Raw genomic sequence first — 25,409 nt, 5'->3', positions numbered from 1 at the left:
CTCGCGGAAGGTATCCTAGCGGTGGTTCTATCAGGAATGATAAAGGGAAATCAAGTGGCAATTATCGAAACAATAATCAGCGCGGCATCAATAATCAGAACTATGCGCTGCTCAAAAGTTTGTCCAAAACGCCCAAGGAAATTTTGGCAACGGAGCCAGTATGCGCGACCTTCGCGGTTCCAACTCTGCTTACAGAATTTGGCAAGCGGGACAAAACAAAGTATTGTGGATTTCATGACGATTATGGTCACGACACCAATCGGTGTAAAAATTTGATGGAACGGGTTCTGGAAGCGCTTCGCGCGGGCAAATTGGATCATCTAAAACCACCTAAAAAGGATAAGGGAAAGGCCGCAGAAGAGGCTTCGAAGTCTAAGACTTTCGCATGGCAGAAAGTTGACAAAGCAAAAAATGCCGACTTAACCATTAACATGGTTGACGTAGAGAAAAACAGCCAGCGGAGAAAGTACAATGATCACCAGGATTGGGAGCTTCTCCCAATCACTTTCCCTCCTGTAATGTCAATTGATTCTATTAATGAGCCCATTATCATCAAGTGTCGCATCCCTGATTGCGGAATCAGATTAAGCGCATGCATGTTGAAACTGGCAGCGGTGTCGATATTATGTATGAGCATTGTTATCATTTCCTTCCGGCAGAAGTCAAAGCACAGTTACGCCAGCCTGATATTACGCTATCAGGGTTTTCCGGAGAAAACTCGTGGCCGCTAGGCCGAATAGAATTAATGATAGAGCTTGCGGATGACAGGAACCCGCAGATGATCAGGCATGAATTGGTCGATTTTTATGTGGTTCGTTCAATTTCACGATATAACGCACTGCTAGGGAGAAACTTCATACGGCGTTTCAACATCATCCCATCGGTAGTGCATGGTTTGATTAAGTTTCCCACAGTAGGAGGCGTTGCCACAGTTGCGTCACATCAAGCAACCGAGCTGTGTCGCTCTGTCGCGTCTGTAAGCGCTCCTAGCGTAGGAGAGCAACTTGCAAACTGTGCAGTAATAGCAAACCGCTTGCATCCGAATAAGCGAATTAAAATCGGCGCAGGCTTGTCAGCCGAAACGAAGGGCAAGTTGCATGGAATACTGTCAGCTAACGCAGATATTTTCGCATGGTGCGAGTCAGACATGACCGGGGTTCCGCGGGATATTGCGGAACATAAGTTAAACGTTAATCCATCATTGACACCCGTTAGGCAAAAGAAGCGGCATATGGCCCTAGACCGCAGTGATTGGTTGTGCGCGGAGGTGGACAATCTTGTCAAAGCAAACATTCTGTGGGAAGTGCGTTATCAGACGTGGGTTGCAAATCCTGTGTTGGTAAAAAAGGCTGACGGTAACTGGCGAATGTGCGTTGATTTCAAGGACATTAATAAGGCATGTCCTAAGGACACCTACCCTCTCCCGGAGATAGACTGGAAGGTAGAATCACTATCGGGATTTAGGTACAAGTGTTTTTTTGACGCATACAAGGGTTATCACCAAATCTTAATGGCTGCGGAAGATGAGGACAAGACTGCTTTTCATACGCCGCAGGGTATTTATTGTTACACGAAGATGCCTTTTGGTTTAAAGAATGCGGGCGCGACCTATCAGCGTGTAATTGACGCAGCATTCAAGCACCAAATCGGTAGAAATCTTGAAGCGTACGTCGACGACTTGGTAATTAAAAGTAACACCGAAGAAGACATGCTCGCGGACATCCTGGAAACGTTTGCATCTCTGCGCAGGATCAACATGAAGCTTAACCCGCTTAAATGTAGTTTTGGGTAAGAGGAAGGTAAGTTTTTAGGTCATGTGGTGACAGCGCGGGGTATCAAGGCCAATCCCAAAAAGATTGAAGCCATTGATAATTTGCCATCTCCGAAGACAAAGAAAGATGTGCAGAGTCTAATGGGGAAGCTTGCGGCTATCACACGGTTTCTGTCGAAAGCCGCAGAATGACAGTTACCATTCTTCAATACTTTGAAAAATTGTTTGAAGAAAAAAGACTTCGTATGGACTCAGGAAGCTGAATCAGCCTTTCAGGAGATGAAAAAGGTGCTTGCGGAATTACCAACACTTACTGCGCCAGTATCAGGAGAAACGCTAACGTTGTACCTCGCGGTATCGAAGGAAGCTGTCAGCTCAGTCCTCATCGCGGATCGCGGAAAGGTAATCCATTAATTTACATGCTTTATTTATATCGCAGAAATTTAACGACTGAGGTTTTTCTCAGACGCAAATGCCGGTCTACTTCGTAAGCAAAACGCTGACATCAAGCGAAGTAAACTACTCACCAATAGAAAAGCTTGTATATGCGCTGGTCCATACGGCGCGGCATTTGCGCCGATATTTTCAAGCACATCCAATCGTGGTTCTAACTGATCAACCAATCAAGCAGGTTGGTAAACGCCTACTTTGCGGCAATGACCGGGGTTACCGCATTGACTAACGCAATCATTTTTCTTTCAGGTGTTATACAAGCCTGAGATTTCTGGCCGAATGGCTAAGTGGGCAGTTGAATTAGGTGAACATGAAATAAATTTCTCTTCGCGCAGTGCAGTTAAGGGTTAAATACTCGCTGATTACCTAGCAGAATTACCTGCGGATGTCGAGGCGTCAGCAGAACATCAGGATCCACCTGCACCAACTTTGTCACCATGGGAATTGTACACCGATGGTGCGTGCAGCGCATCTGGTGCAGGTGCGGGTATAATTTTAACAGGCCCAGATGACGAAGAGCATACATACGCACTGCGGTTTAATTTTGCTGTTACGAACAACGAAGCAGAGTATGAGGCTTTGTTAGCAGGTATGCGCATTGCGCATAAGTTAAATGTTAAAATTTTGCACGCATATGTGGATTCAAAGCTAGTATGCAGTCAGGTCAGCGGAGATTTCGAAGCGCATGACATAGCCATGCAGCAATATCTATCGCTTGTTCACAACCTCGCTGACCAATTTGAAGCTTTTCAAATCTCCTACGTAATGCGGGGGCAAAATAAGAAGGCGGATGCGCTAAGCAAACTGGCTGCCTTGGCTTTTGATCATATGGGGAAGAAAGTTCTAATAGAAGAACTCAATGCGAAATCCATTGTTATGATGCCTTTAGTGGCACCAGTTGAGGAATCAAGCTCAACATGGATGACGCCCATTGTAACTTTTCTGCGGGATGGCACATCTCCTGCGGATTCCGCTGATGCAAAGAAAGTCCGCGTTAAGGCACCACTGTATGCCCTTGAGGGTGACGTCCTATATCGAAAGAATTATTTGGGATCACTTAAGGTGCATTGGCCCGAAAGAGGCAGAGGAAGTTGTACGCGAGGTGCATGAGGGTGCATGCGCACTCCATTCGGGGCACAGGTCCATTGTGTCAAAAATAATGCGGCTAGGATATTATTGGCCCACCATGTACGCTGATGTGTTAAGACGTAACCTTTAAAATGTAGACAATATGCTTAATAATTAACACATAATACAGGCAACTAAAACCCGATCATGCAGTAACTAGCAAGTAAATTGACCAGTTCGATCCACAGGGATAAGTTTGTTTTAAGGACTTTAAACGATTAATTATTCTAAAAAGGGAGTTTTAATTGTAGAATTGGTTAAGTAACAAACAAGAAATAAAATGAGATAAATAACAAGGATGAGAAGGCGGTGTTTACTTCAATGCTTGATAAATGATAGGGATTGTTCTTTTATACTTAAACCCATTATTTTGTAGTTACAAGTAAATGGTTCATATCAATCTCACAATATCTATAAACCGAGAACTATAAACTTAGTAAATTCACATAAACCTTGTCATTAGTTCTTCTTTACCTATGTTTAATCAATAAGACTCTTCCTTGGTTGAATTCACATAAAACCTAGTTTATTAAGATCACTCTAAATAAACTACACTATTGTGAAATCTAGTTACCATTCAATTACCATCCTACACTCACATGTAGATGTCTAAATCACTAAGTGTTGAAGTACAAGCCATGAACATAGATAAACTCACATAAATCAATTCATAACTTGTATAATTGAACTAGAGTAAATGGATACTTACAACAATGGATCTATGGAAGAACATAATTGATTTAGATTGATTAGATTAATTAGACCCAACCCGGTTAAACTCACATAAAACCTAAATTACAACAATCACTTGAGGTAAATTCATGACTATGTAGTTCTAGTACCTATTCAATTGCCGATCTAAACATATAGCAAAGTCGTCAATTAAGTATATGTTTACCCGTCTAGATTACTAGGTGTATTGAAGCATAGATTGTGTTCCTAGTGTCACATGTAGTTAACAATCTATGTAATTGAAGGAAAGTGCCAAACTAGCATAACTATGGTTCTTTTGGTTGGACATGGTAATTTAATCAATCAAACATCATAGTAACTTAAATAACATTAAAAGATAGAACAATCTCAAACCATAAATCTTACATTAAAGTAAACACACAAGGCTTTAGCCAATCATAATAATGAAAGTTACAACGATACAATCGAAACAATAGGAATTCATAATCTTATCACTAAAATAAATGAAACCGAGAGTACCTATTGTAGCGTATGATCCCTTCTTCAATCTTGATGTTCAAAAGGGTGAAGAACACTTTAGAATGGCTGGGGAAACCCCCTTCTCGGACTACTACTGATCTATATTGTGGTGTCTGTTTAGAATGAGTTTTTGAGCCTTTAAATAGCAAGAAAAGTAGGTATTTCAGCCCCACAGGTCCCGATGCGCCGCATCTCTTTAGGGATGCGCCGTATCACCTTTTCACCTACTACCTAGCTCGCGTACAGGTCATTTCCAGCTCATTTTTGACATTTTATACCCAGATGCGCCGCATCTAAAAGAGATGCGCCACATCTAACCTTACTGATGCGCCGTATGCCTCTGAAACGCCGCATTTAATACTTTCGAACAAGAAAACTGCACAGATGCGCCGCATCCCCTTCAGATGCGCCGTATCCCTTGAGTAAAATGAGGAAATGTCTAAATGAAAGTTGTAGTGCTCTGAGTTACGGACGTCTGGGCTCTGGATTCACCTTTTTTCGAGTCCGTATGACCGAGTTATGGCCAAAACGGTGCAGGTGCGCAGAATCTTCTAAAATCAGCAATGTTTTCCATAAATCTTCGCTTCAACACTCACAACGGATTATACATACATTTTAACTTATTACAATACACAAGTACAACAATTACATACAAAATGAAACAAAATCGGATCGAAATAACGACATTAAATATGTATAATTTTGGCGTTATCAAATCCCCACACTTAAACCTTGCTTGTCCTCAAGCAAGACTTACAAGAAATTGAAATTTACTATAGTGAACACACATTGATGAAAACACACTCGAATCACAATATATACACACTCACACTTTTTATTTCACACACGAATCAAACTCACGCGTTTTGAGTATACACGTACCTTTAGAGTACACACGTTTTTATTTATTTCTCAATGTAATACACACACTTGGAGTACACACACGAAATGAAATCACACCAAAGTCGAAAGGTGGGTTTTAAAGTCCACATTTCTTGAAAATTTGGATCCTTAGGGAAATTAGGACCTTTGCGAAAAACCTTTGATATTTTGAAAAATAGTCATGTTAGTTTTTACACTAACAAGTTTTCCGGTTTTAACCTCAAAGTCCGGTTGAGGGTAACTGAAAACCGAAGCCTCAGTCGGCGCTTAGCAAGCTACTCGCCCCCATGATTGAAGTATCATGGAACTTGTAACCGGATGTCCTAAAAATGGTTTTACACAATATAGTTCATAAAATAGCATAAGTTTAGAAGAAACTATATCATGTTCAAATATCATTGGTGAACCATGAGTTTGCACACCTCAATTTGTTATGGCATATGTATGTTGACCGCGGTCAACATAGATGCAGTTGATCTTTATGGAGATCATCCATCTGGGGATTAGATTCATTAGTCTTAAAAGCTAATTTACATTGTGCCCCCCATTTTACGAGACAGATCCATCTCATGGTTAGGATAAGTCTGACCACCAAAAACCCTGTTTGATGCTGAGGTGAGGTGGATTTCTAGCTGATGATAGAGATGACTTTTCAAGATTTTTCGTCAACCTACAGCTGTTCTGGTAAACATCTTCTAACATAAGTTAGCAAGTGTGTCATTATGGAAGACTTTACTTCCTTCACAATCATTAGATTGATGAGCATTGGATTAGATTGTTAGAACAACAAAGTACTTGATAATTATTTCCATTAAGAATGTGGTATAACATGTTGATTATCTTTTTTTTTATATGACTACTAGTTTTATGATTTTTAACAAAATAAACTCAATCATTTGGTTGTTTCTAAATTTGTTTCGTGATAATAATTTCGGTGTAAACACTTAGTTTTAAAATCTACAAATTTTTAAACAAAATTTTGAATTTATGAAGATAAAAGTTCAAAAATTTTCACCATTTTAAGCCTTTTTAACCAAAATCAAAACCCGAAAGAATTTATAACTTCCTCCCCACACTTGAGTTCATGTATCGCCCTCGTTACATGAAATCAGAAAAATTTAAATTCAAGAGGGTTAAAGAGTGTAAGAGAGTTTATTACTTTCAAGGTTTAAAACCGAAGTTCACGGGATGATGGCGCTGAACTGAATGCCAGCATAAGAACATCGTCCATTCCTTTGCAACCATAAATCAATCATCATTCAAGTAATTTGTTGAACCTAATGCCAGTCTTTGAAAATTTGCAGCACATAGCACAATACTCATTTCATATGGTGCATATTTATTAATGAGTTGTGCACCCAACTTGACCCCTTCTTTTAATACCTAATGGGGTCATTCTTCCCCACACTTATCGGACGACATGTAAAATCAGTGGAAAAAGTTCCACGAATAAGTAACGTGAGCCAGTCATTAACCCCTCGGGTGGTATATAATATATCAAATAATTCCTTTTTCAATTTCTTGAAAAAGGAATACCTAACCCGAGAGTCAATACATGACTTTCTCCTAAGTGCGGCTTGCAGCAAATTTTTTTTTCTTTCAAGTGGATCATGTCCAAACGGATCATCTTTTAATATATTCCAAGTGCTAACCTCGTGATGATATATAAATTCCACATGAGAAGGTGACTCCTCAAATGGTTCCACTATATTAGACTCCTCATCGTCGATGATCTTTGATGACTCCATTTCTTCGACCTCGGTAGTTAAAACGTCATCATCATCACTATTCCATGAATACCAACCTATCGCCCGCAATTCCCCCTCATCAATTCCTGGATTAAGCATTGCAAACGTGGACATAACTGGGGAGGTAGGTGGTGTAATAATGGTAGGCTCAACACTCTCCACCTCAGGTATGTGCGTATTACCCCTCGAATCAGCTAGTGAATTAGCCAGAAAAGTGTCCAGCTCCCTTTCTTCAATTTGTTGTAGTAGACAGCTCATGGTCCTCTGTAAACTCTCAATGGATTCTTGTTGGCCCGCTAGTGTTTCTTGCAAATTTTGGCTCCATTCAGTCTCGTTTCTCATGAAGTCTAAAATTACATCTTCTAAATTCGACTGACTCTCCTCTTCTTGTTGAATTTGAAAGTGTTGTTGAGATGAATCCCAGGATGAGTTACCATCTTCATAATAATCCCATGGTTGGTCTATTGGGGTATAATGATACATAAGACTATCATCACACTCCTCGGGCATATAGTAACCTCCATAAGTCTCACAAACACCTCTTGGTTCAACCCTAGCTTCCCAAGAACCCATATACCAATCATCATTCATACCCATGAAAACTGATGATTCACCTGATTGTTGGACATCATACATGGCTTCCGAAATCATATATTCATACCCAGCCATATTATACCTGTAACCTAGCTGCAATCACACCACAAACGAAAAACAAAACAAACAAAAGCAAAAACACAGCAGGTAACTTTCGTGAAAATAACTTCCTACGAAAGGATCAAATAACTAAAAGTCTATTAAAATCTTTTAAACAAAACCGCTCCCCGACAGCGGCGCCAAAAAGTTGATGTGTTAAGACGTAACCTTTAAAATGTAGACAATATGCTAAATAATTAACACATAATACAGGCAACTAAAACCCGATCATGCAGTAACTAGCAAGTAAATTGACCAGTTCGATCCACAGGGAGAAGTTTGTTTTAAGGACTTTAAACGATTAATTATTCTAAAGAGGGAGTTTTAATTGTAGAATTGGTTAAGTAACAAACAGGAAATAAAATGAGATAAATAACAAGGATGAGAAGGCGGTGTTTACTTCAATGCTTGATAAATGATAGGGATTGTTCTTTTATACTTAAAACCATTATTTTGTAGTTACAAGTAAATGGTTCATATCAATCCACAATATCTATAAACCGAGAACTATAAACTTAGTAAATTCACATAAACCTTGTCATTAGTTCTTTTTTACCTATGTTTAATCAATAAGACTCTTCCTTGGTTGAATTCACATAAAACCTAGTTTATTAAGATCACTCTAAATAAACTACACTATTGTGAAATCTAGTTACCATTCAATTACCATCCTACACTCACATGTAGATGTCTAAATCACTAAGTGTTGAAGTACAAGCCATGAACATAGATAAACTCACATAAATCAATTCATAACTTGTATAATTGAACTAGAGTAAATGGATACTTACAACAATGGATCTATGGAAGAACATAATTGATTTAGATTGATTAGATTAATTAGACCCAACCCGGTTAAACTCACATAAAACCTAAATTACAACAATCACTTGAGGTAAATTCATGACTATGTAGTTCTAGTACCTATTCAATTACCGATCTAAACATATAGCAAAGTCGTCAATTAAGTATATGTTTACCCGTCTAGATTACTAGGTGTATTGAAGCATAGATTGTGTTCCTAGTGTCACATGTAGTTAACAATCTATGTAATTGAAGGAAAGTGCCAAACTAGCATAACTATGGTTCTTTTGGTTGGACATGGTAATTTAATCAATCAAACATCATAGTAACTTAAATAACATTAAAAGATAGAACAATCCCAAACCATAAATCTTACATTAAAGTAAACACACAAGGCTTTAGCCAATCATAATAATGAAAGTTACAACGATACAATCGAAACAATAGGAATTCATAATCTTATCACTAAAATAAATGAAACCGAGAGTACCTATTGTAGCGTATGATCCCTTCTTCAATCTTGATGTTCAAAAGGGTGAAGAACCCTTTAGAATGGCTGGGGAAACCCCTTTCTCAGACTACTACTGATCTATATTGTGGTGTCTGTTTAGAATGAGTTTTTGAGCCTTTAAATAGCAAGAAAAGTAGGTATTTCAGCCCCACAGGTCCCGATGCGCCGCATCTCTTTAGGGATGCGCCGTATCACCTTTTCACCTACTACCTAGCTCGCGTACAGGTCATTTCCAGCTCATTTTTGACATTTTATACCCAGATGCACCGTATCTAAAAGAGATGCGCCGCATCTAACCTTACTGATGCGCCGTATGCCTCTGAAACGCCGCATTTAATACTTTCGAACAAGAAAACTGCACAGATGCGCCGCATCCCCTTTAGATGCGCCGCATGCCTTGAGTAAAATGAGGAAATGTCTAAATGAAAGTTGTAGTGCTCTGAGTTACGGACGTCTGGGCTCCGGATTCACTTTTTTTCGAGTCCGTATGACCGAGTTATGGCCAAAACGGTGCAGGTGCGCAGAATCTTCTAAAATCAGTAATGTTTTCCATAAATCTTCGCTTCAACACTCGCAACGGATTATACATACATTTTAACTTGTTACAATACACAAGTACAACAATTACATACAAAATGAAACAAAATCGGATCAAAATAACGACATTAAATATGTATAATTTTGGCGTTATCATACGCGGATACTGCGCGCATAGTTAAGCAATGTGAATCATGCCAAATACATGCACCTATTAGCAGAGCACCTGTGCATCCAATGATACCAGTCTCCTCACCGTGGCCATTCTGCAAATGGGCAATCGACATAGTCGGACCATTCTCAAAAGGCCGAGGTAATTTTATCATTTATTTTCTAAACATGTTACTTACATCAGTACCTTACGCGCATTCTGCACACGCAGGAAACATCAAATTCTTGATTATTGCAATCGACTATTTCACAAAGTGGGTCGAAGCGAGACCGCTGGCAGCAATCTCAGGAAAAAGGGTGCGAAATTTTGTATGGGAAGACATCGTCTGTCGATTTGGTATACCAAACGAAATTGTTAGCGATAACGGTACGCAGTTCGCGGGTGACCCTTTTCGCAGCTGGTGCGTGGAGCTTAATATTAAGCAAACTTTTACATCTGTTGCGCATCCGCAGGCGAATGGCCAGTGCGAAGTCACCAACCGGGATATAGTAGCTGGAATCAAAGCTAGGTTGGGTCATGGTCACGTTGGTTGGGTGGATGAACTACCGAAGGTTTTATGGGCGCATAGAACAACACCCAAAGCAAGCACTGGTGAGACCCCGTTCAGTTTGGTCTATGGATCAGAAGCTGTTGTACCCGCAGAAATTGGGGTACCAACGTTCCGCATACAAAATTTTGATGAGCAAAATAACTCTGAAGCTTTGCGGGAAAATCTTAATTTACTGGAAGAGTGCAGACTCTCTGCGGCTATCAACGAAGCAAATAACAAGCAAAAAATTGCAAAGTACTATAATCAGCGTGTGCGTTCGCGCTCTTACAAGTGCGGTGACTTGGTTTGGCGTCAGAACGACGCAAGTCATGCGGAGGATACTGGGAAACTGGGCCCCCGTTGGGAAGGTCCATACAGGGTAGCGAAAGCAAACGATACCGGGGCATACCATCTCGAGACATTAGATGGAAAACCTGTGAAACGCACTTAGCATGCGACGTTATTGAAAAAATGTTATATGTAGCTAGGTATACCTGATCACTCCAGTTTATTGTAGCACATTATTTTTTCTATGTAATTTCCGTCCGTTTGGATGTGTCGCGGTTGTAATGGTGATTAATGCCAATTAAATATTTACTCGCGCATACTTTTGTTGTTTAAATCTTTTTTGTATGCGGTTCCTGCCTACTTAAGGGGTGTACTCTAGCCCCCGTGCGGCAGAAGCCTGTTTGGTTACAAGGCTAGACGCTAACGGCAGGCAAAGAGAATTGGTTTTCCCCTAGCCAAGCACCACGCAGACTAGATGGTTGCAAAGTCGACTTAAAAAATTACAAGCATTGGTTTTCTTGTGCGTAATTACTCTCGCATTGGTTTGCTTGAGGAACTCTTAAGCATAAAGACATTGGCATGTTTTTAGTTGCGTTGCTTACCATACAGCTACCGTGCACCTCTAGTACATGACAAAGCAAAAACGCAGTAGCTTCTGAGTCTAAATTGCTAAAGGTAAATTGTTAAAGTATTGGTTTATTTTACGCAGTACCATCCGCATACGCATGAGTTTTGGTTAACTATGCGCATGGACATGCGGTTCACCTTTTGTTTTGATTCGCGATATATAAACAAATAAACACACCACACATGCATAACAGAAATATATATACATCAAATTAAGTTGTTACACAAATGGTAATTTTTTTAAACGCCTACCCATCACGGGACCTATGGCTCAAAAATCGTATTTACAATTGCCTGCCTAAGCATAGGACTTACGGCGCAAACTATTACAACAAACTAAAACTCCTCCTTGAGGAACCCATCAATCGACATATTAGGGTCCGTGGAAAACGCATTAATTAGGGGGATCGGGATGGCAGTGATGGCTTCTTCCGCTTCCATGAGCACCGCAGCCGTACCCTCCTTCAATTTTTTCTGCACGACGTCGGGGTACGGCGGTGTAAGCCCGCAGGCTTGGATCACCTCTAGCACTGCCTTGTTGATTTCGTGGTCTTTAACCGCGTCAACATAGGCGTTGAACTTGTCGGACACAGGCTCGGAATCCATTACTTTCTGCGCAATGGTAGGAAGAGCGGTGCGGAGTTTTGTCAAGTCCGCCTCCGCTAGCTCGCGACCTGTAACCGCGTCATCCTTTTCCCTCGTCACCCTTTCCAGCTCCACCCGCAAACGCTCCGCCTCCCCCTTGGACTGGTCAACCGCCCCAACCAGCTCGCGGTTTTTCTTTCTCTCTTCAATCAGTGCAGTTTTGGTTTTCGCCGCGGTTAACTCCACCGCCTTGCGCGCTTCTTCTGCGGCGTCCCTGTCTTTCTTCACCTGATCAACCCCCGCTTGCAGTAGCCCTAGCTCTGTTTCTTCCTGCACGGCCACTTGATACAAGTTAGTGGAACGGCGGGCCTGATCCGCAACCATGCCAAAAAAGACGAGGCCGTTTTGGACGAAGGCGTTAAGCGCCTGATTAAAAGGAAGTGCGGCAAGTTGGTTGCGGAACTCAGCAGGGAAGATTTGTTAAAGGAAGGCGGATTGCTATGCGGCGTTTTCCGCAGATGACTGGGTGAGCTGCGCCAGGTTCGCCAATCGAAAGCTACCGTGTGGCGGGGTTGGTGTAGACTCGGAGTCCAGGTGTATCATCTTGTCCTTTGACTCGGCGGTAGCTTCGAGGTCCAGATTGACCCGCGGTGGGGTGTGATGAGTCTCTTCAGCATGCCCTGCGTATTCATAAATGGTTAAATAAATGCAAACTTAAATGTGCAGTATGCGCGCAAGCAGAACTCTTACCAGATGATGGGGGAGGTAGATCCGCAGAACGGGGTTTGATGGGAACGAAGTTGTCGTTCCGCTTGTCCTCCCTCTGTTTGGGAGTGATTTTCTTCTTCTTCTGTTGGGATTGGGAGGCTTGGTCGGCCTTGCGCTTATTGCCGGAGGTGGCAGGTGCATTCTCGCCAGTCTTTTCCTGCTCTAACAGCTGGTTCACATTCTGTTTGCCGAAGGCGATGGGCGCAATCTCCTCCGCAGTCAGTACTCTCTTCATCTTCATCTCTGCAAACATGCACGCATGCGTTAGAACACATAAATAGCAAACTGTTGATAGTACGTGATTATACTATTCCTACCCTTTCCATTCGGTCCGACTATGGCTGGACGCACATCCTCCCATGGCCAGTGTGCGGATATCTTCCCTAGCCACAACATCACGTTCCCGTATGACCGGTGCACCAGCTGTGCGTTAGCGCACTCCGCTAATAGCTTTGTTTCCTCGTCATCAAGGACCGGGGTTTTGTTCACATCCTTTTCCACCTTCTCGCACCATATAAGCGTTTGCGGAAAAGCGGTACCAACTACAGTTTGGTCAATGAAAAAGAAAGTTTCTTTCCAGTTACCCGCATTCGACTTTGGGGTTTTGGTGAAATTTTGACGGGCAAAGAAGGTGAACCAGGATTTTTGGTGATTGGCTAAGCGGTATAGATGACAGAAAACTTTAACCAACGGAACCCTATCGAGTGCGGCGCACCACATTTCAAACAGAACTATTTTGCCTATGGCATAAGGGTGTAGTTGTCCTAATCCCACTCTGAAGTGATCTAATACGCCTAGGAAGAAGTCGGATGGGGGAACCCTAAAGTTACCATGCTTGAACGCATGTTCGTAGATGGCCACCTTTTTCTCCGGTGGCTCGTGAGCACGCTGATTGGGCAAGGGTGGCACCGGATTGTATTTCGCTAATGGCGGGTATTGTTTAACTAAGTGGTCAATATGTTTCTGCTCTATAATCGATCTGACACTATCTACATAGGTTTCGTTAGCCTTAGTCATTTTCTATAGAATGGTTGGAGAATCACTAACCTTTAGACGGTGGCCGGAGTATTTAGGATTTGATCGGAATTGAATGTAGCAGCGTATTGAGGAAGCTTGGAGCAGAAAAATGAAAATGTGTGTGATTTGGGGCTATTTATAGAGACGATTTGGGGCCATGGGCTGGAATGGGTTTATCGTGGCTGTACACGTGTTCAGCGATCAACGGTTAGCATTTTGAGTGCGCGTGAGGATGTCAGATGGGTATGGTTACCTATGAGTGCGTGGCTGACACGCGCCTGCCAACTGCCACTTTATGTTTTGTTAGCCGAATGGTCTTCTGCGACAGTGACAGGCATTAAATGACCTCGAAACGCACGCGGAACATTGAATGCTAGCCGTTTTCTTGTTTTTTCCGCTTAATAGTTTGATGTCATGTGTCTTGCGTCATATAACATCAAACTGGGGGGACATAATGATACCGCAACCCGCATGCGCACCTCATATGCATGCAGGCGCTTAATAGTGTGCGTAGGTGTGTGCTTGTGTGCGCTATGCGGTATGCGGATTGTATCCGATTCCTTTGTTCTCGGTACAGCGGTTGCTTAGCTGTCAAGTAAATATCTTTTCCATAATTATATCCGTGATTCGGGGGAGTCAGTTATGGATGAGATTATCATGATCTGGGACGGTTCTAGAATTAGGGTTTGCCTATAAATACAAACCCTAATCATCATTCACCGGACACGGCACATTACGTAACCATCACATACGATACACATTACGTAAAACAGCATCATTCAGTATCTTTTCAAGGTTAACAGGTTAGTCTTTTGTAAGCTAGTACCTACGTCCTTATTTGGGGCCTCTTGATCGACGACCGTTATCGAAGGTGGACTTAATCACTTGGCCACCCATCCGACATCATCATGTCAGCCAGGGTTATTCACGGTAGCCTGACCGGAGAGCCACGTTCTAAGCTCCTTAAACCCCCTTTATATATTGAGCAGGCATATTAAACCCTACGGTTAAAATATGCATGATCAATTGAATCAAAGTTTGAATATGAATATTACCTTGAATTAGAAAGATAACCTACTGTAAATAACAAAGGTTCCTTAATCTTAGATGATTACTTGGAATAGATTAGAAAGCTTGAAAGTAGACTTGCAAACTTGGAAGTATTCTTGATTTTTATGAAACTATACTTATGGAATTTATGAAGAACACTTAGAACTTGAAGATGGAACTTGAGAGAGATCAATTAGATGAAGAAAATTGAAGAATGAAAGTGTTTGTAGGTGTTTTTGGTCGTTGGTATATGGATTAGATATAAAGGATATGTAATTTTATTTTCATGTAAATAAGTCATGAATGATTACTAATATTTTTGTAATTTTATGAGATATTTCATGCTAGTTGCCAAATGATGGTTCCCACATGTGTTAGGTGACTCACATAGGCTGCTAAGAGCTGATCATTGGAGTGTATATACTAATAGTACATACATATAAAAGCTGTGTATTGTACGAGTACGAATACGGGTGCATACGAGTAGAATTGTTGATGAAACTGAACGAGGATGTAATTGTAAGCATTTTTGTTAAGTAGAAGTACTTTGATATGTGTCTTTAAGTCTTTCAAAAGTGTAAGAATACATATCAAAACACAACATGTATATACATTCTAATGGAGTCGTTAAGTCTTCGTTAGTCGTTACATGTAAGTGTTGTTTTGAAACCTTTAAGTTAACGATCTCAATTAATGTTGTTAACCCAATGTTTATTATATCAAATGAGATGTTAAATTATTATGTTATCATGATATTATGATGTATGAATATCTCTTAATATGATATATACATTAAAATATCGTTACAACGATAATCGTTACATATAAGTCTCGTTTCGTAATTCTTGAGTTAGTAGTCTTGTTTTTACATATGTAGTTCATTGTTAACACACTTAATGATATATTTAAATATCATTTTATCATGTTAAATATAGTGTATCAATATCTTAATATGATACATATGTATTTAGTAGACGTTATCATAACGATAATCATTATATATATCATTTCGAGTTTCTTAACTTAGTAAACTCATTTCTTATGTATATCACACATTGTTAATATACTTAGTGAGATACTTACTCATCATAATCTCATGTCAACCATATATATATGTCTATATATACCACAACATGTAGTTTTCACAATTTTGTAACGTTCGTGAATCGCCGGTCAACTTGGGTGATCAATTGTCTATATGAAACTTATTTCATTTAATCAAGTCTTAATAAGTTTGATTGCTTAACACGTTGGAAACATTTAGTCATGTAAATATCAATCTCAATTAATATATATAAACATGGAAAAGTTCGGGTCACTACATTCTTAGGCTACCAGACTTGAAGGGCGATATTCGGTTTAATAATCCAACCATAGAATGTAGTTTCGCATACTTGTGTCTATTTTTTAAAACATTTATAAAACTGCATGTATTCTCATCCCAAAAATATTAGATTTTAAAAATGCGACTATAACTCACTTTCACAGATTTTTACTTCGTCGGGAAGTAAGACTTGGCCACTGGTCGATTCACGAACCTATAACAAATATGTACGTATATATCAAAGTATGATCGAAATATATTCACAACACTTTTTATTAAGTTTTAATGATTTAAGTGTATTAAATCAGTTGTCCCCGTTAGTAACCTACAACTAGTTGTCCATAGTTTGATGTACAGAAATAAATTGATATATATTATCTTGAATCAATCCACGACCCAGTGTATACGCGTCTCAGGCTATATCACAACTCAAAGTATATATATTTTTGGAATCAACCTCAACCCTGTATAGCTAACTCAAACATTACTGCATATAGAGTGTCTATGGTTGTTCCAAATAATATATATACATGGGTCGATATGATATGTCAAAACATTTGCATACGTGTATATGGTATTCCAAGATTACATAATATATTAGAATACATGTATAATACAATATAAGTTAGCTAGGATATGATTGATATAGATTTGTTACCAATTTTCACGTAGCTACAACAATCAAAATTATCCAATCTTGTTTTACCCATAACTTCTTCGTTTTAAATCCGTTTTGAGTGAATCAAATTGCTATAGTTTCATATTGAACTCTATTTTATGAATCTAAACAGAAAAAATATAGGTTTATAGTCGGAAATATAAGTTACAAGTCGTTTTTTTAAGAGGTAGTCATTTCAGTCGAAAGAATGACGTCTTGATGACCATTTTGAAAAACATACTTCCACTTTGAGTTTAACAATGATTTTTGGATATAGTTTCATGTCCATAAGAAAAATCATTTTCCCAGAAGAACAACTTTTAAATCAAAGTTTATCGTAGTTTTTAATTATCAAACCCAAAACAGCCCGCGGTGTTACTACGACGGCGTATGTCCGGTTTTACGGTGTTTTTCGTGTTTTCAGGTTTTAAATCATTAAGTTAGCATATCATATAGATATAAAACATGTGTTTAGTTGTTTTTAAAAGTCAAGTTAGAAGGATTAACTTTTATTTGTGAACAAGTTTAGAATTAACTAAACTATGTTCTAGTGATTACAAGTTTAAACCTTCGAATAAGATAGTTTTATATGTATGAATCGAATGATGTTATAATTATCATTACTACCTCAAGTTTTGTGGATAAACCTACTGTAAAAGAGAAAAATAGATCTAGCTTCAAAGGATCCTTGGATGGTTTGAAAGTTCTTGAAGCAGAATCATGACACGAAAACAAGTTCAAGTAAGGTTTCCACTCGAAATATGATTGTTATAGTTATAGAAAATGAATCAAAGTTTGAATATGAGTATTACCTTGAATTAGAAAGATATCTTACTGTAAATAAGAAAGATTTCTTGAGATTGGATGATCACTTGAAATGGATTTGCAAGATTGGAAGTAAGCTAGCAAGATTTCTTGAAGTGTTCTTGAATGGTTGTTTTTATGATGATTAAAGCTTGTAATTGAAGCTAAAAGATGGTGAAAATGCTTGGAGATGATCAAGTATGATGTTAGGAGTATTTTAAGAGAGAATTTGGAGTGTAAGTATGAGAAAATGGAATGAAAAAATGGGGTGAAATCATAAAAACGAAATTACTTGTTATAAAGAAAAAAAAGATCCTTAAGTTTGTTTTTATCTCATTAGTCATACAAATTGTTAAATAATGGTTCCGCATGTTTTTGACTCTAAGATGGCTGCTAAGAATGAATGATTAAAGGTGTATATACCAATAGTAAATACATCTAGAAGCTGTGTATTGTACGAGTACAAATACGGGTGTACACGAGTAGAATTATTGATGGAAACGAATGAGAATGTAATTTTGAGCATTTTTGCTAAGTAGAAATACTTCGATATATGTCTTGAAGTCTTTCAAAAGTGTATTAATACATCTTAATACACTACATGTATATACATTTTAACTGAGTCGTTAAGTCACCGTTAGTCATTACATGTAAGTGTTGTTTTAAGACCTTTAAGTTAACGATCTTGTTAAATGTAATTAATCCATTGTTATTATACTTAAATGAGATGTTAAATTATTACATTATCATGATATTATAATGTATGAATATATTTTAATATGATATATATACATTAAAATGTCGTTACAACGATAATCGTTACATATATGCCTCGTTTCGAAATTCTTAAGTTAGTAGTCTTGTTTTACATATGTATTTCATTGTTAACACACTTAATGATATACTTAATTATCATTTTATCATGTTAAACATAGTGTATCAATATCTTAATATGATTCATATGTATTTAGTAAGACGTTGTTATAACGATAATCGTTATATATATCGTTTCGAGTTTCTTAATTCAATAAACTCATTTTTATGTATATCACTCATTGTTAATATACTTAGTGAGATACTTACTTATCATAATCTCATGTTAACCATATATATATCCATATATATATCATCATGTAGTTTTTACAAATTTTTAACGTTCGTGAATCGCCGGTCAACTTGGGTGGTCAATTGTCTATATGAAGCACATTTTAAATAATCAAGTCTTAACAAGTTTGATTGCTTAACATGTTGGAAACACTTAATCATACAAATATAGTTTTCATTTAATATATAACATGGAAAAGTTCGGGTCACTACACACTGTTGCGTGTAAGGTATGAATACCTAATATGAGTAGATTGACTTCTGGACCATCTATTGATACCATCCTCACATAGCACTTTATAAGACGCTTTCAATCTCCTTCGAAATACATCAATATGATCCTGAAAATCCGATGCACGGTAAGCCTTAACCATTTTCCAATAGTGCCATTCGAAAAATTTCATCTTGTTGAATTTAGTTTTGATGTTCATGAATAAATGACGTGCGCAATGAGCGTGAAACGCTTCCGGAAACACATTTGCAATGCCGTGTGCTATTGAAGCAGCACGATCAGAAATAAAAGTAATCTCTGACAAACGATCAACCATACCATAACTCATTAAATGATCTCTTAGGTTGCCAAAAAACCATGACCAAACACTGTTTGTCTCGCCTTCACCAATTCCATAAGCCAATGGCAAAATTCCATTATTGCCATCCATCGCAACAGCAACTAAATTAGTACCCAGGTACCCACCCTTTTAATGAGCAGCATCGACGATGATTATCGGGCAGACATGTTGCACAAATGATCGAATCTGCATGAAATTTTCACAGTAAATCAATTATTATCAATGATGCCTCATACACAAGGCGCAAATCGCAAGACACATTCTTTTGTCTTGCGCCAACCTAGCGCAAGTCAATCCTTACGTCCTTGCGTCTTTACTGCCCGGCGCAAGGTGTGACTTGCGTCTTTGCGTACCCGTAGGCGCAAGGTGAATCTTGCGTCCTTGCGTATGGTTTACATATTTTAATTGGTTTTTGCTAATATATATTTACTTACAACTACGCCAATGGACATGTAACACATTACAAATTTATTTTCTTTGTCGGTAACCAAATTGGTGATGGTTTCCGGGTTGTGGATCTTAAGGTTATGAAGGTAAATTGGAAGCATTCTAAAGGAGTCATCACTACTGCCACATAACATCTCTATTGCTTGACACTTGGCCCTCCATGCTTGATTGTATGATATGCTCACTCTAAACCGATTGGCTACATCATCACGTATATCTTTTGGTTTATACTCTCGATTTGCAGCCTTGAACGAATCCATAAGAATACTACCCAACACTTTTTTAGTAGCATGTTTATTGTTTCCCATAATTTGTGTGCGTGAACATGTATGTACGTCATGCAACTTCTTAACCATAAAGTTTCCAGTGTGTCTTATTTTGTATGCACTACATTTCAACTCACAATTTGGCAACACACATTTAGCGGTGTACCGAGATTTGTCCGACTTTACAGGCTTTATTTGAAAGTTTTCTTCAAGGCATTTTGTAAATAGCTGGTTTAGGAATTCTTCCTTGTTCGAAAACGTTTGACGAACTTTGACCAAATCAGATACCTGATACGTGGTTGGAATTGGGGTCGTAAATTCTGGGTTTTCTTCATCTTGCTGACTGTGTAGAGTTGGCACATTCCAGAATAAATTTTGTTTTTCTTCATCTTCTTCATCTTCATATTCCTCGTCACTTGCTTCATCGGATTCACTAGACGCAACAGCAGGTATAAACGGGTTCTCTATTTTTTTTTATTTTACACACGTTCTCGGCGCCATGGTTGAAGAAATCAAATTCTTCTGTGTTTGGAGGTGGTATTTCAGCCTGTTCTTCTTCCAAATGGTGTGTTTCGAGGTTTGGTTCGGAATTGTGTATTTCAACCTGTTCCTCTTGCAGATGGTGTGTTTGTTTGTTTGGTTGAGACTCGAGTATTCGGAGGTTTTGTTGGAGATGGTGTGTTTGTGGATTTTGTTGGGGCTGGAGTGTTTCTAGCTTTTGTTGGAGATGGTGTGTTTGTGGATTTTGTTGGGATTGAAGCATTCTTACTTTGTCGACAACATAAATATCAATAGGCTCGTTTGAGACAACGTGTTTTAAAAACTCAAAAAAATCTTCATGATCATCAGTAATATCAAATATATGATTATTATCAATATATCTCAGCGAAACATGTGCATTAGGTGGCAAATCAATTTTTTTAAGAACTTTCCTTAACAATACTCTTCGATTTATTGGTTTTTGTGGAGCAAGTGGTAGTTTTAATCTGGTTCTAAAACAATCAAGAGGCAGATACATAGGTATGTTGTTAACAAATTCAAAATTACCCCCACAACATACATGAACAACAAATGATTCATCATTACTACAGCTCATTAATACACAAATTAGTGAAAAAAATAGATAAAAGTGTACCTTAACGATGCTCTAATGACATGATCTATTTGGAAATGAAGTGAAATGAAATTGGTTATCTGGAGTTCTAGCCTCAATAAATACACATGTACAAAATCTTATCCGTAAAGGTACAGAAAATCTAACAAAATCTTATCCAGAAATCAGAAAAAATCCATCCTGATAAGGCGCAAGGCGCAAGGAAGTCATGAACCTTGCGCCTTGTGTTTGTACGCAAAGGCGCAAGTCGCAAGGTCGCAAGGACTAATGATCCTTGCGCGGGCAAATTCTCAAATTTTTTTTTTTTAGGGTTCCAGCTTAGAAAGGGGTAAAAAAATGGTAAATAGGTGATAACCCCTTAAATAATACAAGTCCATCAGAAACGGGCCGTAACAAAATGTCAGGCCCAAACATACTTGCACTTGTTACCACTCTCTAAAACCCTAAATCAAACCTTATATCACATCTTTACGCTCATCAGCAGCCTTCTCTCCGCAGATCGAAATCCAGAAAGGGTGCAACCAACCATGGGTAATCGATCTCTACCATTTCAATTACTCATTTTATTCATCGGTTGAATGTGTTTTTTATATTAACTGAAATTAAAATATATTGAAGTGATTTTAATTGTGATTGTAACAAACAGGTGCTTACACGTATGTATCGGAGCTATGGAGAAAGAAACAATCGGACGTCATGAGGTTCATGCAGCGGGTGAGGTGCTGGGAGTATCGTCAGCTTCCTTCTATTGTTCGGGTCACTCATCCTACCCGACCCGATAAAGCCCGTCGTATGGGTTACAAAGCCAAACAGGTATTTAAAACTATTAGATACAGTTCAATTTTACTTAGATGTTACAATGTTTATTGAATTGTTAATGTATTCCTGTATTAATTTTCTTGTATATGCTCGAATATACTGTATAGTTCATTTTCATATCAACGTGTTTATTTTTTGTTGTGGCATACTGATTTATTGTATCAATTTGTTATTTTCCGAACAGTGATCTTTTTATTCTTTACAAATGCAAATTTAAGATTGATTTATTTGTTTAATTAACTGATATTCTAATTTTAATTTGACCCATTTCGATCCGTGACCCTTTTCGACTCAAACCCATTTGATCACCCGACCCATCTCGATCCGTTTACCAGGTCTAATGAAAACTATTGGATCTCATATGAAATTAAAGATTTGTCACAAATAGTTTACAAAAGACTGGTAGTATCTAATTTTGTGTGTTACCATGTTAAAATGTTTTGATTACTATTGTTAAATTTGCAGGGATATGTGATTTATCGTGTTCGTGTGAGGCGTGGTGGACGAAAGAGGCCGGTTCCCAAGGGTATTGTTTACGGTAAACCAACAAACCAGGGTGTGACTCAGTTGAAATTTCAACGCAGCAAAAGGTCGGTTGCTGAAGAACGAGCTGGACGAAAGTTGGGTGGCCTTAAGGTCCTTAATTCTTACTGGCTAAATGAGGTATGTATTATTATTTGTTTGTTATTATTGAAACATATAAATATAAAATATGTGTATTATTGGGCTCTGAAATCTTTGCTATATGTGTAGGACTCTACTTACAAGTACTTTGAGGTGATCTTGGTTGATCCAGCTCACACTGCTATCCGTAACGACCCCCGGATCAACTGGATCTGTAACCCTGTCCATAAGCACAGAGAACTTCGGGGACTGACCTCTGCCGGAAAGAAATACAGAGGTCTTCGTGGAAAGGGTCACTTGAACCACAAACAACGTCCTTCACGAAGGGCTACCTGGAAAAGGAACAACACTCTTTCTCTTCGCCGTTATCGTTGAAAACTTTATGCGATGTTTTATGGTGGTTCGATCTTTTATCAACATTGTCTTGAAGTCCGAATCTTTTTTAGGGATGTTAATCTGTCTGGTTTAAATTTTAATCAAAACGTTTTTGTATGTGTGATGTTTACTTATTTTAAATCTATCTTCTATCTTATATATGAACCTAATTTCATGATAAACACGTACATTTATGTTTATGGAAGGGCCTAATGAAACTGGGTTGGTCTTTGACTAGATTTGATATTTGAATGGTTTATCATGAAATTTTTATTTCGGTTAAATTCCTTATAATTTTATGGAAACCCTATTTTTAAATGATAAATATTCACATTTACATGTATGTCCATATGAAAAAACAAGTCTTTTACTAAAGACCAGAGGGATATATATCTGAATCATAAAATCATTTTATAGTTGAGTCAAATATACATACATTATAATAAAAATTTGACGAACTTGATCTTTACAAAATTAAGTTAAATTTTACATGATGTGAAAAAGAAAGCAACTTTACACTCCTTCAAGATGGCCAATTTCTATACCACCCGGCCCATGCTGAGACCAGCCCACTGATACCAAGTGTTACAGCATGATTACAAAATGGATTGGGCTCAATATCAGCAAGCGCAATTATCAAATCTGCCAGATTAGCAGACACAGCCATTAATCTCATCACTCTATCAACTCTAATTTTCTTAATTTCATCACCCTTTTCTTCTGTTTTTGATAACAAACTCTTTTTAATCCTTCTTTCTTCTTCAATCCCTTCTTTGATCATTATATATTCCAAAACACAAAAGAATACATACCCAAGTGATTCCCCAAACGCGGATATGTAGCTCATTCTTCTAGCCAAATTTGCATCAATAACTCCGGTTCTTGATAACTAGAGGAAATGGTCAAAAAAGAAATAGACCATTTCCCCCGCGTTAGCAAAAACTGAAAGAAACCTATAAGTCGGGGTTGGGCCCGGGTTTCTCCTTAAAGCATTAAAGCCTGTGAGAAATCGTCCAGCCCTGAAAGCTTTTCGGCTCAACCCGGATGCAACCTCGCACAGTTTGGCCCGATGGGCTACATTCGGGTTGGTTGTTTCAAGGTGCCAAACAAGAAGCTTAGAGACATATTGGAATGTTTTAACAAGTTTGTCAATACCATCTCTTTTTGCTAGGAATATCACTAGCTTGTCTACTTTGTCATTCATGTTGTGGTGTGGTGTGGTGTGATTTTGGAACAAATAATGGTGTGAGTTGCAGGGAGAGCCACAAGTTAGAGGTAATTTTGGATAAAATTAATTTTATTATGGATGGACAGTATTATTTTGATATTATCCTGGACAACAACATTTTGTCACTTATGTATGTTACACAAAAAACTAGATTGCAACATTATTTGGTGTATCATTTGTGGTTCATACATTGTTATCCACGAAAACTGGTAAAAAAGAAAATATGCCTCAAAAAGTTCCCACATGACTATAGTCTACGAGCATGTCATTTTTTAAGCGGTGATAAATTAACACTGCAAATTGATCAATCTCTCAAAAATGTGTATTAGATTGAAAGAAGTTTTGATTTATCAAAATTTTAGTAATTAATAAATTTATTTATTTTGATAGATAAGTATATCATAGTACCATTAGCTTTATATTTTAAGGTGGATAAATTTTCTAAGACAAATTCAAAATCTAGAACTATTATTTTAGGGAGACTTATGTACACTTTTGTTTTATAAATTTACAGTTATGCCACTAGATTAATCTAGAGAGTTGGACTTATAGAATTATTAAGTATAATTAAAAGTAAAGTTAATTAGATGTACATGGATGAAAAAGTGGTGTTTGATAATCACCTCCTATTATTTTATATGGGTAGTGATATTTACATCATTTTTTTTTAAATTCACTGTACATATTAATAAAAAGTACAATACTCGTATGTTACAGTAATACGGAGTATACTTTAATTTTGTGATAAATTTATACAAAGACATACAGCAGTAAACTTGGATAGACTAGTTGATTAAGAGATGTACGCTATGTCATTTTGTGCAACCAAGAACAAAATTAACGCTGTAAACCTAGGAATGGCTTGATCTTCATAGTGTGAGATGTCCGGTTTGTGATGACGGTCTTGAATCGGTGGAACACTGTTTGGTCGATTGCAATTTATCCTTTGATATATGGTCTCGGGTTTATAAGTGGTGGAATCTTGGTATTTGCTCGAATCTTAGTTTCAATGATTTTCTTCGTGGGAAAACTTCTCAGAATGTTTCTCCGCTTGGTTCTAAAATTTGGCAAGCGGTGGAATGGGTGTGCGTATACTATTTGTGGAAGATTCGTAATTCGGTGGTGTTTCAAAACAAAAGATGGAATGCTCCAGTTGCTCTAAACGAAATCCAAGTGAAATCATATGAGTGGATCTCACGTCGGCTTAAAGATAAAAAGATTGATTGGCAAAATTGGCTCGTTAATCCTTCTCCATATCTAGTTTGTTAGTCTTTTAGTCTTTGTAAGGGTTGCAATCTC

General features: G+C 38.1%; 1 protein-coding gene and 1 pseudogene across 1 annotated transcript; one reads left to right on the top strand and one right to left on the bottom strand.

Annotated features, from left to right (window-relative positions):
- Nucleotides 1-21,485: 21,485 nt before the first annotated feature.
- Nucleotides 21,486-23,043, top strand: LOC139861873 (large ribosomal subunit protein eL15-like). The gene is made up of 4 exons (XM_071850396.1): nucleotides 21,486-21,595; nucleotides 21,711-21,877; nucleotides 22,349-22,546; nucleotides 22,637-23,043. Exons 1-4 carry the CDS (start codon nucleotides 21,592-21,594, stop codon nucleotides 22,880-22,882), a joined length of 615 nt encoding a protein of 204 aa, XP_071706497.1. The 5' UTR covers nucleotides 21,486-21,591; the 3' UTR covers nucleotides 22,883-23,043.
- A 266-nt stretch (nucleotides 23,044-23,309) lies between these two features.
- On the bottom strand, nucleotides 23,310-24,086 carry LOC139863016 (peroxisomal membrane protein 11B-like; annotated as a pseudogene).
- Nucleotides 24,087-25,409: the final 1,323 nt, after the last annotated feature.

The sequence above is a fragment of the Rutidosis leptorrhynchoides genome, chromosome 8 (assembly GCF_046630445.1).
Source record: "Rutidosis leptorrhynchoides isolate AG116_Rl617_1_P2 chromosome 8, CSIRO_AGI_Rlap_v1, whole genome shotgun sequence".
NCBI lineage: Eukaryota > Viridiplantae > Streptophyta > Magnoliopsida > Asterales > Asteraceae > Rutidosis > Rutidosis leptorrhynchoides.
Note: the sequence above shows the minus strand (reverse complement) of the source record. Positions and strands in the feature narration are given on the sequence as shown.